The 13,788-nt window shown below is 33.1% G+C and overlaps 1 protein-coding gene across 13 annotated transcripts in view; it reads right to left on the reverse strand.

Annotated features, from left to right (window-relative positions):
* Window positions 1-13,788, reverse strand: part of Golga4 (golgin A4) — a 96,689-nt gene that overhangs the window by 68,497 nt on the left and 14,404 nt on the right. For 9 of the 13 annotated variants that reach the window (XR_013434352.1, XR_013434353.1, XM_078038148.1 and 6 more), the window contains exons 2-4: window positions 12,476-12,562; window positions 4,585-4,683; window positions 492-557 (exon numbers count right to left, since the gene is read on the reverse strand). Coding sequence is in view for 11 of the 13 variants with exons in the window: in XM_078038148.1 (XP_077894274.1) it covers window positions 492-557; window positions 4,585-4,683; window positions 12,476-12,562 (252 nt within the window). In the remaining 2 variants the exon portion in view is untranslated. The remainder of the gene's footprint in view (window positions 1-491; window positions 558-4,584; window positions 4,684-12,475; window positions 12,563-13,788) is intronic. The other 4 variants (XM_078038149.1, XM_040290006.2, XM_021732202.3 and 1 more) reach the window with 2 other exon arrangements.

Here is a 13,788-nt window from a genome sequence, read left to right on the forward strand (position 1 = left end):
AACATGTTTACCTCAAACACTACTATCATTATGATTTTTTTAAGGAGTCAAAAAAAATCACCTGAGCCCTACTCTACATGTAATTTTTCAAATCAAGGATAACCTTAATTCTCTAGAAGTAAAACACTTTGCATTAGAGCAAACTTTAATGAAATAAATCCCACTTCCTTCATATTCATCCTTCAGATTATATAATTCACCATGTTTCACAATGTGGCTATCCCCACAATCTTTTACAATTATACAGCAAAATTTCATTTTTTCAACATTTTCACTTCACTGTCATTAATTTTTTAAATGTGGCATAACAGAATCTTGCTTTCACTTGAAACTTTTCCCAAGTAATTTTGAACAAACCTGTATTTACCATACACGCTATATCAAATATTTGGACATCACTCTTATAATGTAATCAAATACTTATAATTAATAAACATTGGTCAAATTACTCCAAAGTTAGTTTTTTTAAAAAAATATCATTAGTAACAGACCTGAGGAGTGGTTGGTTCACTTCCATTAACACTTTCGGGAGATTTTGTGGCATGGATAGATGCATTCTAAGAAAAAGAAAGAAACATCATTTAAAAAAAAAAAAAAGAACAGAAAACTCAAGTTTTAAAACTGTTAAGAACAAAGTCTAAGTGACACATTTACCAATTAAACAAAATTAGTAAAAAAAATTATTCATTTATTAGAATGCTTTCATGCAAGGCAAAACTAGTATAGTAAGTATTTTAGAAAATTCATTTTGTATAACATATGGACCTAAATAGCAATGATTAGTATGTAACAAAATTTACTTCAAACTAATCACATACCTCTTCCCATTATGTCCCCAAGTTTTTCCCCATGACAAAAAGGAATGGGGATTCAATTAGCACAACTCATTCAAATAGAAAATTATCCAGAAAAAGAATTATGTTAGTTGTTCCCTACAATAAAATCATATTCAAATTATTTAAGCTATGAAAAATATCTTGATAACAAAATGGAAATGCCTCATTCATTTGAAGCTAGCAATTTAAAAGAAATTACTGCCATCATTTTTAGAAAATTACTAATCTCTTCTTTCCATGTAAAAGCTTTTGTTTTGTTCTGTTGGTATGACAATGCTCCAAGTTAAGCAACATTCTGATTACATCATAGCATTGATTTCATAGGTGATGTGATTCCCTGAGATTCACAATTCTATATTACATTGAGTCTTACCAACAAGTTGTTAGTATTACAGAAGTAGCTCATGATAAAATAATTCCATGTTTCAAACAAAAGCATTCCACAGGGCACTGGCCACTGTGTTTCAGTAACTGGTTAGCTGAAGAATGCTTCCCTACCTCTACAGCCCACCAAAAAAATGACAAATGTTTGATCTAACATGTCATAAACATAAGTGGAGAAAACACAATTTTGTAATGTGTTCCCAGATTTCTAAACACAAACTAGGTATTTAATAGGAAGAAATTAACTATTAGGTGTGATAAATCTGCTGTGGTTTCAAATTTTAGTCTTTATCTTTCAGAGATACATACCAAAATATTTACAGACAAAATAAGTTTAATTTGCTTCAAATATCTAAAGGTGGGGGGGGGCTCATATGAGGAAGGGTGGTAGTGGTGTGGTTAGGGAAACATAGGAGTAGCATGGTAATAGATAAAACTGGATGATAATGAGTTATTAATTCTTGACACTAGGTAATAGATAAGGAGATAGGAGAACAGAATTCTTCTACCACTACTACTATTTGTACTTTTGTAATATGCTTAAATTTTTCTTTAATAAAAAAATTTTAAGTATATTCTCTTCCCACTAAATAAAAAGTTAGTAAATTTTATCAGTCCAAGATATTGCCTTAAAGTTACACAGAAAAGATGCTGGAAGACACAGGAATTAACTTTTATCTTCCTGTTCTCTGCCATTTCAAAGAATTACAAATTGCATATATGGCATATATTTATGCATCATCACAATGAATTCTTTTTAGCCCTAAAAATATACTACACTGAAAAGCAATGGTTAAACTATGAAGAAAGAAAATGAAAGGGCTTTATAAAATAGCTTAGGAAGAAGAGTGACAAGAAGGTCCCTGTTCAAAGTAAATTACTTGACACATGATTGTGGTCCCTATAAAAAAGCTGCTGAACAACTACCTGAAATATCACCTATCTAACACACATAGCACACTTAAAAACTCTTCCTCCCTACATATATATTTCAAATATTTCAGTTTATATATGGGACAGTTTATGTATTATAAATAAATGCAGGACAGCTAAACAAAGTGTTAGTCTAAAATACTAATTTTGGCTTAAATTTAAATTGAAAATCTCTAGGAGCAAAATTTGTGATTTTGTCACTATCTGTAATGCTTTTTCCATTTCTTCCAGGTAAATTCCCCTTCGTTTTTTAATTTTCACATGCCCCTTTCTTTGTGAAACTTCATATGGCTTACCTGCAGCATATACTCCATGCCTGTAGTTCTTCTATGAAGCCATAATTCCTTTCTACTACATATATATGTTAATATCTCTCTTTACTAAACTCTCTGAGGACACGAACCCTGTGTTTTCATCTTGGCACCCAGGCCCTACATTCTACCTAATAAGCTCTTGATGAATGCTTGTTAAACCCTTATGCAGTCACTTCCTTCAGAATAAGACCTCTGAGAGACCTTCTCCCAGACAGAAGCCTGAAGAATTTGCTCAATACATGTCAATACTTGAGTTTATCAATATTTTCCACTGGAAGAAATTCTTTTTCTGAGGGGAGGGCGTTTTATTGGGGATTGAACCCAGGGGTACTTTAATACCAAGCTAAATCCCCAGTCCTTTGTTTTTGTTTTTGAGACATGGTCTCACTAAGTTACTTAGGGACTCCTAAATCATTGGAATTACTGGTGTGAACCACTGTGCCCAGCTCCAGAAATTCTTAGGTTAACAGGAAAACTCTTTAAGTGTGTATTTAATTAAAAAGCAAACACAAGTTCCCTGCCAAATTTGTCTACAATTACCTTTTTTCCCCTCAATCTCTCTATAACCATTTTATGAACTTCTGAGCACTAAGGTTACACCAATTTTTAGAATGTAATGTAAAGAGATATCTTTTTTAAAAAACTGAAAGAAAAGTTAGCACCTAGTAAACTCATGATGGAATTAGACACTAAATTTTTATTGTGATAACAGATTAGTATATAGTTTCTCTTGTTTCATGGAGAAAAATAAGTTTTTATCAAAACAAATACAAATTTAATAAGAAAACTTTTTTAGTCTACATAAGTTTATTTTTAAATAATTCTAAAGCTCCCACTTTTACATTAAATAGCATTTTTGACAACAGGATAGATATTCATTACAAATGATTTTAATATTTCGTATTTATGGAAATGGGGCCATATGCAGTTCCTTAAAAAAAAAAAAAAGGTTCTATTACTACTATGTAAAGTTTAAAGCAGATCAATCTCTGTTTTAAAGTGAACTGGTAACTTCCAACTGGGATTCCTGACTCACTCCCAAATCAGTTTTGAAAACAGATGTCACTTGTAGCTAAAGCCAAAGAGAAATCATCTTCCTTGAGACCAGTTTCTAAGATATCACTAGACATTCCATTTTCAACCTGAGTTGTTTTCTTCCCTAAAACCAAGTTTAAAAAATAATTAAAGGGCTGGGGATGTGGCTCAAGTGGTAGTGTGCTCGCCTGGCATGCGTGCGGCCCGGGTTCGATCCTCAGCACCACATACAAACAAAGATGTTGTGTCTGCCGAAAACTAACAAATATTAAAAAAATAATAATAATAAATAAATATTTTAAAATAATAATAATAATTAAAAATGGCTACTGGCTACATGCAAACAAGACTTCATTAGCTACATAGGACTTAAGTACAGGAAAGTGCTACTTTTACCATAAGCTATCTAATAAGTTAAATCAGTTCTTATTGTGAAAATCTGCCATCCCAATTCAGTTAGTGTCCAATCTAACATCAAAAGCTATCCTTACTGGGAAAATTGATAAGTTATAGATTTACCAGGTAAATAGAAAAATGTCCAATTTTCCAAAATAAAAATTACATGAGTTTAATTTAAAAAGTAAAATCATTATTTCCTTTCAGATGTTCAATGCTCAGAGAACTATAATTGTTATAACTGCAAAATAATGTAGATTATTTGTTGTAGTAGAACCTACCTATCTGCTGTTATACAATAACATTTTCCCCCTGAAAATATAAGTCACATCTCAAAATATTCTTGGCTTCTTACCAATAGAACAGAGGTTTCTACCAATGCATAACTTTTTCAAAATCAATCACCTAACATTTCCAAAGAGAAAACTTAATAGTTTAGACCAAGTGAAGGCAGCCTCCAATATATTAGTGAAAAGTGTTATTTTGTTGCTGTTATGAAGCTACCAAAAAGCACACCAGCCACCAGCAATTTACTCTCTGATTTTTTTTAGAGCAGTGTTAGCAACAGGACACTGAAGGTGCTTTGAAAGAAGGTAAGTTACAAGCAATGTAAGACTTGCTGCAACAATTGCCAAATGATGTTGCTTCCCCACAGAGGGAACGCAGAAAGCGGTGGAAGAACTCACCACACTGTCACTCTGTGTTTTAGGCTGTTTGGAGGAATCCAAAGCAAAGATAGTATACTCAGAGAGAAAAGCAGGCTCTGCTATCATCCCGGCTAGTAGCTGTCTCATTCAGTGTAATAAGCAGAGGTATAAAAATAAAACAAATGATGAAAAACAAATCATAATGTCATGTTGCAGAGTGTTCTCACCACACAGTACACACAACACTTATAATGGACACATGATGATGATCATCATCACCATCATCATCATCATCATCACCACCACCACCATCACCACCATCATCCCCCACAAGAGAAATAAGTTGTTGGGAAAGGTCAGGAAAAGAGATAAATTGATCAGTTTCAGATCTCAAAGCCCAATATACAAACAACTTGCTTATTGGCATACAAATAATAAATGCAACAGGCACCATGGCACACAGCATGTCTGGCAATTTGACATAAAAATCCATACCAATAAAAATAATACCTAAGGAAACAAAGTTTCAGTTTGCAAGATAAAGAAATTCTAGATATCTTCTATATAGCATAATGCCAACACTAACAATACTGTATTGTATGTGTAAAATTTTCTAGAAGGGCAGATTTTATATGTTATTATCAATAATAATATTCATCAGCATTATCAGGGAAACAGAAAAAACTTTGAGAAGTGACAGATATATCTGGAGCCATGATGGTGGTGAGTTTTACAGGTATATATGTATCCCCAAACTCACTGGTTGTATACATAACAACCTTTTACATGCCCATCATACCTTTGTAAAGTAGGTTTAAAAAATGCATGTAAAGAACATAAAGTCTTAGAATAACATTCATAAATATTGAATCATTTATTTTTATATATTCAAAAAGAGCATGGAAAAGTTATACGGAAAATAGAAACAAAAAATTAAATTATCACTTATTTATACTTACATGCAAATTTACTTTTCTCCAAAATATGCACAGAAAAAACTTTTAAAATGGAAATGTTTAAGTTTTAAAGACAAATTCTATTACACTAGTTGTTTTGGTATAGAGTCTCTTCTGTACTTCACTTTTCTTTCACAAATTATGTTTTACACCAAATAATAGCAATCACAAATTAAATATAGAAATTATAACTAAAATGAATTAACAGTGGTAGTCACATAAATCTACACACGATTAAACTATACAAAACTCTACATACACAAACACACACGCGATGAGCATATGTAAAACTGGTGAAATCTGAATAAACTCTATGGATGTCACAATGTCAGTCACCTTATTTGGGTAGTAGACTATAATTACACAAGATGTTACTATTTAAGGAAAGTGGGTGAAGGGTACATAGGGCCTACCCCAATCCAATTTTTTATGACCTCCTAAACATCAATAATTATCCCAAAATAAAAACTTTAAAATATTAACTTCACAGTTAATGTTATATAATAAACTAGATAACATACTATGTAATATATAATAAATATTTACTATAAGATGTTAGGTTAGTGACAGTGACTTAGAACAAAGCACCCCACGTGGAAAAGAAACATCAATCAAGTGCTGACAGAAGCACCTGTCAATCAGCAGGCCCCCCGGCCAATCCTGGAGTTCAGCCAGCTCCCCTGACCAACTCCAGCAGGACAAGGGATCCTAAAAATCCCCTTTCCTGTCCCAAGCCCTTCCCTTCCTGCCGTGAGCCCCATAAAATCCCAGTCCGGTCAAGCTCCCACGCGGTTTCTCCTCAGACCCTTCTCCTGTCCACTCTGTCGGTCTGATGGAGTTCCCCCGGGAGTGATATCTCAAATAAAGCCTCGTTTGGCGGCTTTTTAAAATCTGCCTCCTTTGGTCACTGCCTGCCTCACTTGATCTTACATAATATATAATAAAGAACTTATTCTGAAAATAAGTATCTGCAAAAGCTTAAGAACATCTCGGTATCTGTGAAAGATTAACGTCATCTCAGTACTGTAAGGTTTTAGATACTGACTGGAACCTTTACTAATTTTTCACCCAGTCCTTTATTAACCCTAATTATAGATAGGATGAAGTTTTTTGGTTGGTTAATGGTTGGTTTTTTAACCCCACAGAGATGCACTGCTCGGTGATGGGGGCGGGGAGGAGAGGAAGACAAAGATTTTTAAGATCTTTTATGTAATGTTAATAACTGGTACTCCTTGGATACAATTAAAGAAGTGACTTTATACTAAATTCTAAATGTTAGTATTAGTAGTATACCAAGCTATGCTAAATGCTTGCTCTAAGGAAATCATACTACTCAAGTTTCTCTTCTTGCTGAAAATCTTTCTGGGTAACTCAGAAAGATCATCCTTTAAAAAGATATTCATTTTAAGTTAAAGCAATACAAATTAATTCTCCTTAAGCTTTCAAAGTCAATTTTTGAAATTAAGTCATTTTTACCTATACTAGTAAGTAATGCCGAATGTTCTGGGAAAGAATATATTGAAATATTAAGAGAAAAACACAAAAGTTTATTTATGCCTAGCATAGAGAAATGTTGACTACAATTTCAAAAGATACTGCCAAACAAACTATGGACCCTAGCCACTTCAAAAGCTAAATACAAAGGCTGGGGGGCTCAATGGCAAAGCACTTGCCTAGCATGTGTAAGGCATTGGGTTCAATCCTCAACACTGCATAAAAAAAAATAAGCAAATAAAGGAATGCTGTACATCTATGACTACAAAACAAAAAACAAGAAAACCTAAGTATACCAAAACCTAAGTCTCCATTAACCACCACCTTGGAGCATAAGAGAACTCTCCCTACTTATCCTTATTATTTGCTTGTGAAAGTCTCACAAGCATAAGTTCCAGGTTGTGGGCATAGCTCTGTGGTAGAGCATGTGCTTAGTATGCACAGCTTGGTTAAGATCCCTATTGCATATACATAAACACACACAAACACACACACACACACACACACACACACACACACACACATACACACACACACCAGTTCTAAAGTTTTCTCACTAAAATGCCAGCTCAACTCAATCTTTTCAAACTCTGTTCAAATTCTAACCCAAAACTATTTACTAAGAATTTAATTCCCTTCTTCTTTGTGGCCCCCACTGAAGCCATAAGCTAAACTAAAACTGAGGACTAAACTAAAGACTGACTAAACTGAAGACTATCTGAAACTCCTTGTGGGTGTGCACTGAAGGATTACACTCTATCCTGCCACCTCATGTATAGACACATATTTACTTTCCCTTAATCTCTGTTTTTGGTGGGATTGTCAGTCTTCTTTTTTAATTCCCTAATTTTCCCTGAGTTTTATTATGATGATTTTTATGTTTATATCATTTTTTTCATTTTCAGTATTTCTAATTAGTTTCCTTATCTACTTAGTCTAATTTTGTTCCACCTCCCCAACCACAAATTTCTATACTTAAGAAAATTATTATTTCATTTTTCTTACTGAAGAAAAAAATTTTAGTCTTTTCCAGGTTATTCTATTATCTTAATTTCATTTGAAATTAACTTACACCCAATTTCTGTATTTATTGGCTGCCTTCTTAGCATTTATTTTACATTTTCACTTACAGGCTCATTTTAAGAAAGGTATTATCTTTTTATTTCCTTTGGCAACTCTGCATCTTTATCCAGTCAATCTGATTCCTAAGCCCCAGTTTAGGTTTCCTATCCTATGGCAATTTGTCAAACTTATTCACCAAGCCAATGTGAAGTTTGATTCAGTTCATAATCATGAAGCCTCCATAAGGACAGTAATTTCCCTTAATATGCCAAGGACAGATCTAGATATAGTTAGCCATATCCTTTTGTAACATCCTTTTAACAACTGCTAGGAGCCCTACCTTATTCTCTGGCTTATGGCACAAAATCTAACTTCCTAGCTTAGAAGATTCCCAGTCCCTCTAAACCAGAGTCCAAAGACTCTACCTAGAGTAAGGTATCTACTGCACATAACAGAGTTATGTTATCACCTATGCATCTAGCATGAACTAATTTGATACCATCCTTGGGAAAATTAAGAAACCATTGTCAAATCATTTTCTGGAGGGCTTAATTCTCCTATAGAACTCCAGTTGAAGCAGGGTACATTGGCACATGTCAGCAACTCAGGAGGCTAAGGCAGGAGGATTACAAACTCGAGGATAATCTAGACAACTTAGCAAAACCCCATCTTAAAAAAAAAAAAAAAAAGGCTGGGGATGTAGCTTAGTGGTAAAGCATCCCTGGGTTCAATCCTCAGTCCTTTAAAAAAATAAATAATAAATAACTCAAGTTGAAAACAGCTGTCTTTATTCTAACCTAGAATCACTTAAGACTAGGGCTTCAGTTTACCCTATTTGTGAATCCAGATATATATCTCCATTTTTAAAAGTTTTTATTTCTTATTTATATGTCTTTGAAATAGAGTAAATTCATAGCAAAATTTGACCAGAAGTTCTCCAGATGAAGATCTAGCATGTCAGGAGCACAGCATTTGACTGCTTATTTATAATAACAGGCAGTATTTTCTTTAGAGAAAGAGCTTTGAAATTCCTTGAGAAACTATTACTATTTATTTTCAGTGATTTTTAGATTTCCTTTTATTTACAGGCAACAAAAGCTTGATTGTCATCTCTCATATATAACAGAGCGGAATGCTCAGAAATGTAGTACCTCATCAAAAGTAAAAATTCTTTTGCCTTGAAGATAGCTGATCCTGTATCTATCTTCCTAGGGGACACTGTTAAGTACAACTATCAGTAGCAATAATTACTATTTTAGGTGAATTAAATCCATTACATTCTTATTTGTGATTCTGTAAACCTTAGCCAAGTAGCTATGATGATACACCCTACAGAAGATACAAGAATAAATTGTCTATAGCACAGCAGATGAGGAAATATGAAGCACAGGTTGTGAGTGAATCCCTTGGTCAAATTCAAACCACAATTCAAGTCTATATTTTGTCTATTTGGACATCTCTACTATATATACAATCTTTTTTTAAAAATATTTTTTATTTGTAGTTGGACACAATACCTTTATTTTATTTATTTATTTTTATGTAGTGCTGAGAATCGAACCCAGGGCCTTGCATGTGTTAGGCAAGCGCTCTACCCTGAGCCACAACCTCAGGCCCTATACATAGAATCTTTAAACAAAAAAAGTATCCAAAAAAGAGGAAAAAGGTATCTAACTTTCCCAAGCCCTAATCACAAATAAAAAGACTAAGAGTATATAAAGATGGAAGGAAAAAACATCAGCCCAGGAAACCCAGAGTATTTAATCAATGGATGCTCTACCACTATGCTACATTCCCAGTCCTTTTTTTTGGGGGGGGGGGGCGGGGGGGACAGGGAATAAGTTTCACTAATTGCTGAGGCTAGCCTCAAATTCATGATCCTCCTAAATATCTAGCACATGCTGCCACTGTACCCCACAAACGTTTCTAAGTTGATTATTTGGGGCATTTATTATAGTAATAGAAAGTTAATATAGGTATGACATTTTAAATTTGATTATTGTATCAATATCTACTAAATAAATGACTTTTTACTTTTTTTTTTTTTGGTAGTGGGAATAAAAACCAGAGTTTCATGCATGCTAGGCAGGCACTTTACTAAGCTACAACTGCAACTCCTAAATAGATATTTTTTTTAACTGGTTTTTTAAAAACCTTTATTGGGACAGTTTACATGTAACTTTCAAGTTTTTAAATTTACACATACTGTATGACCCAGTAGTCCCATGCCGAGAACTCTATCCTACAGAATAAGAGCATTACAAATTTATATGTACAATACTCATTATAGCACTATTCGTAATTCTAAAAAATTATAAATTTAATTTGTAATATTAAAGTTTCCTCCAAGATTAATCTATAGATTCAATGTAATTTCAATCAAAATCCTTATAGGTTTGTTTTGTGATCAGTATGCTGTATTTGCTTTGCTTTGAGTTTGTTTTTGTGGAACTTAAATATCTGATTCAAAATTTTATATAGAGGGGCTGGGGCGGTAGCTCAGTGGCAAAGTGCTTGCCTAGCATGTGTGAGGCACTGGGTTCGATCCTTAGTACTGCATAAAAAAATCAATAAAAGCATGCTGTCCATGTAAAATTATTAAAAAATATATTTTTAATTTATATAGAATTATATGGAAAATAATAAGAATAACCAAGACATTCAACAAGATCAAGATGGGAGGACCTGCTGAGAACAAAAATATAAACCTATAGTTAAGATATGTGATATAAATCAATGACAAAGCAAACAATGAAATAGAACAGATTACTCAGAAACAAAGCCACTCAAAAATGGACAGCTTCTGCAAAATGTGCAGCAATGTAGAAAAATGGGACAGCTGGAAAGATATATCATGGGGAATAAAACCAACCCTATCTCACATTATCTTAAAAAAATCACTCCCAAGTGGAGTAAAAAATCTAAATATGAAAAGGAAAACAAGATAATACAGGTAAATACTCTCAGGGTAAGAAAAAAAACATTCTTTAACAAGTAACAAAGAACACTAGCCATAAATTTAAATCTTGATAAATTGGACAGTATATTAAAACTAAGAACTTCTGAAAAAAGATACTTACAAAATATATACCTAATAAAGAACTCTTAAACATACTATATAGAAAAGAACTCCTGGGGGTTGGGGTGTAGCTCAGCAATAGAGTGCATGCTTAGCATGCACTAGGTCCTGAATTCAATCCATAGCACCACCAAAAACTACAAAATAAAAAAAAAAAATGTCCTATACATAAGTAAGAAAAAGACAAGCCAATAGAAAAGTGGGCAAAGTATTTAAACAAGCACTTCACAAAAGAAAGTATCAGATGGCCAATAAAGACAAATAATATAATGTTAATCATCAAAGAAATGCCAATTAAAACTATAACAAACAACTAATACCACCAGAATGGCTGAGATTAAAGACTAATAGGGATGTAGAGCAAGAGTAATGCTCTTTTTTTAAATTTATTTTGTAGTTGTAGGTGGACAACATGTCTTTATTTGTTTATTTTTATGTGGTGCTAAGGATTGAACTCAGTGCCTCACATATACAAGGGCTCTGCCACTGAGCTATAGCACCAGCCCCAAGAGTAATGTTCTTGAACTCCTGGTAAGAAAGTAAATTTCTATTGAAATACAACTAGTATTATCCTTTAAAGTGTTAAAACTAGTTATGTCCTATAAGGCAATAATTCTATTCCAGAGTAAATACCAATGAAAATGCAGATAAATGTGTAGCAAAAGAAATGTACAATAATGTTCACAGCAGCACAATTCATAACAGCCAAAAACTGGAGACAATCCAAATGCTTAATTATAATTTTCACATTAGAAAGCATACTTTCATGGTAAAACTATAAAGAAAATAAAAAGGCAAATACCAAAAATTCAGGATGGTAGTAATCTTTCAGGAGGGAAGAAACACTAAAGTGCTGGAAGTGTTTCTTTTCTTGACTTGGGAGATTCATTTTGTGACAATTCACTAATTTTCACATTTATGTCTTACCCTCTTTTCTATATTTGTGTTACGATTCACAGAAAGAAAAAAAACGTTGGAAAAAAAATGAGTTTGGGTGTCAACTACTAATTGTATGGAATCAGTTAAGTTACTTTTCAGTTTCCACTCACCAGATTGAAAATGCAGGGGTTTTACCCATATTATTCTATGCTGAACAAACTTTCATCAAATTATTATGAAACTTTTAAATATTAAATTCGGAATATCTATCTTCTCAAATTAAGGTTCTTAAAAAATGTTTTACAAAAGCATAATCATATTTTTTAAAGACTATATTACTAATAAAAACAATATGCAGAAATTAAATAATAGACCTCTGAAAATAGTTTCCCATCATTACTGACAGTAGCATTACATTTTAGATTACATTTCTTCTTAAAGAGATATATTTCAAACTTACCTCTCTATTGGGTGTACCTTCATCAAGTTGCTCTGTAAATGAAGATGTCCTGCTCTTAGTTCTTGTTGGTGACAAATTAGAGGAAGCCTAGATTTTTTTAAAAAATTATAAAAATTAGAAACAGTACATTGTCTAGTACACTTTGTACTTGGTAGTTCTTCTCTCAGTACATGTCCAAGAACTCAGTGAAAGAAAGGAAAGGCACAACCACATGAAAAGAAGAAAATAGCTAAAATATAACTAACCACGACAGACTAATAACTGGGTCCTTAGCCTGACTCTGCTGCCAACTAGTACTATAATCTTAGGTAAATGAATTCTTTGAATGTTACTGTCTCTTTATATATAAAGTAAGGTTGTGATTGTAACATAATTTGAAAATATTGGGGGGAAATGAAGCCAGATGAGGAGAATATGAAATCTCTAACTTTACAACTTTTCTGCAAAACAATATGATTCCAAGTTCATTAAAAAAAAATAAGATTGTTAATTCCATCTTTAAGGTCCCTTAAACAGTGAATACAGCACAATGAAATGCACAATTAAAGGCTGGGATTGTGGCTCAGCAGTAGAGCGCTCCTTAGCACGGGCGGGACCCGGGTTCAATCCTCAGCACCACATAAAAATAAAATGCATTGTGTTGTGTCCATCTACAGCAAAAAGTAAATTTTTTTTAAAGGAAATAAATGCATAGTAAAATAGCACTTCCCTACCTTTCCAGTTAAAGGCCTTTCTTTAAATCTATTTGTGCTCCACAGCTGGATACTGAGATTGAGATACTAAGGACATCCTGACTATTGAAATCCTCAACACAAAAATCCTCAAAAGGGCCCAAAATTTAAACTAGGAGCCTGAGGTCTACTCTAAAATAAGAGAAAAACAGCCCTTAAAGTATAAAACCAAAGCTTCAATATACCTGTAACAAAACACATGTGAACTCATCTACACATAGAAATAAATGTCTTGATGCCTACCCTTCTACAGTCTACACAGCTCTACATAAAAGGTATTTTAGAAGTATTTGTCAAATAAATGAGAAAATGAATGAACAAACAGAACTCTGATATGTCAAATCTAAAGTCAGTATGTACACATACTGTTTCCGATAGGCTGGAACTGAGAGATCATGAGAAATAGTGTACATATATACAAATAATATACATACATAGACATATATATTTAGTTTATGATAAACAACAATTCACATTAGGACAGATACTTAATAAATGGTATTGGGATGAATGTTTATTCATATGGGGAGAGAAACACCAAACTGAATCCTTACACTTTATACTTAAGCTTTATTCAAGATT

The sequence above is a fragment of the Ictidomys tridecemlineatus genome, chromosome 2, assembly GCF_052094955.1.
Source record: "Ictidomys tridecemlineatus isolate mIctTri1 chromosome 2, mIctTri1.hap1, whole genome shotgun sequence".
NCBI classification, from domain to species: domain Eukaryota; kingdom Metazoa; phylum Chordata; class Mammalia; order Rodentia; family Sciuridae; genus Ictidomys; species Ictidomys tridecemlineatus.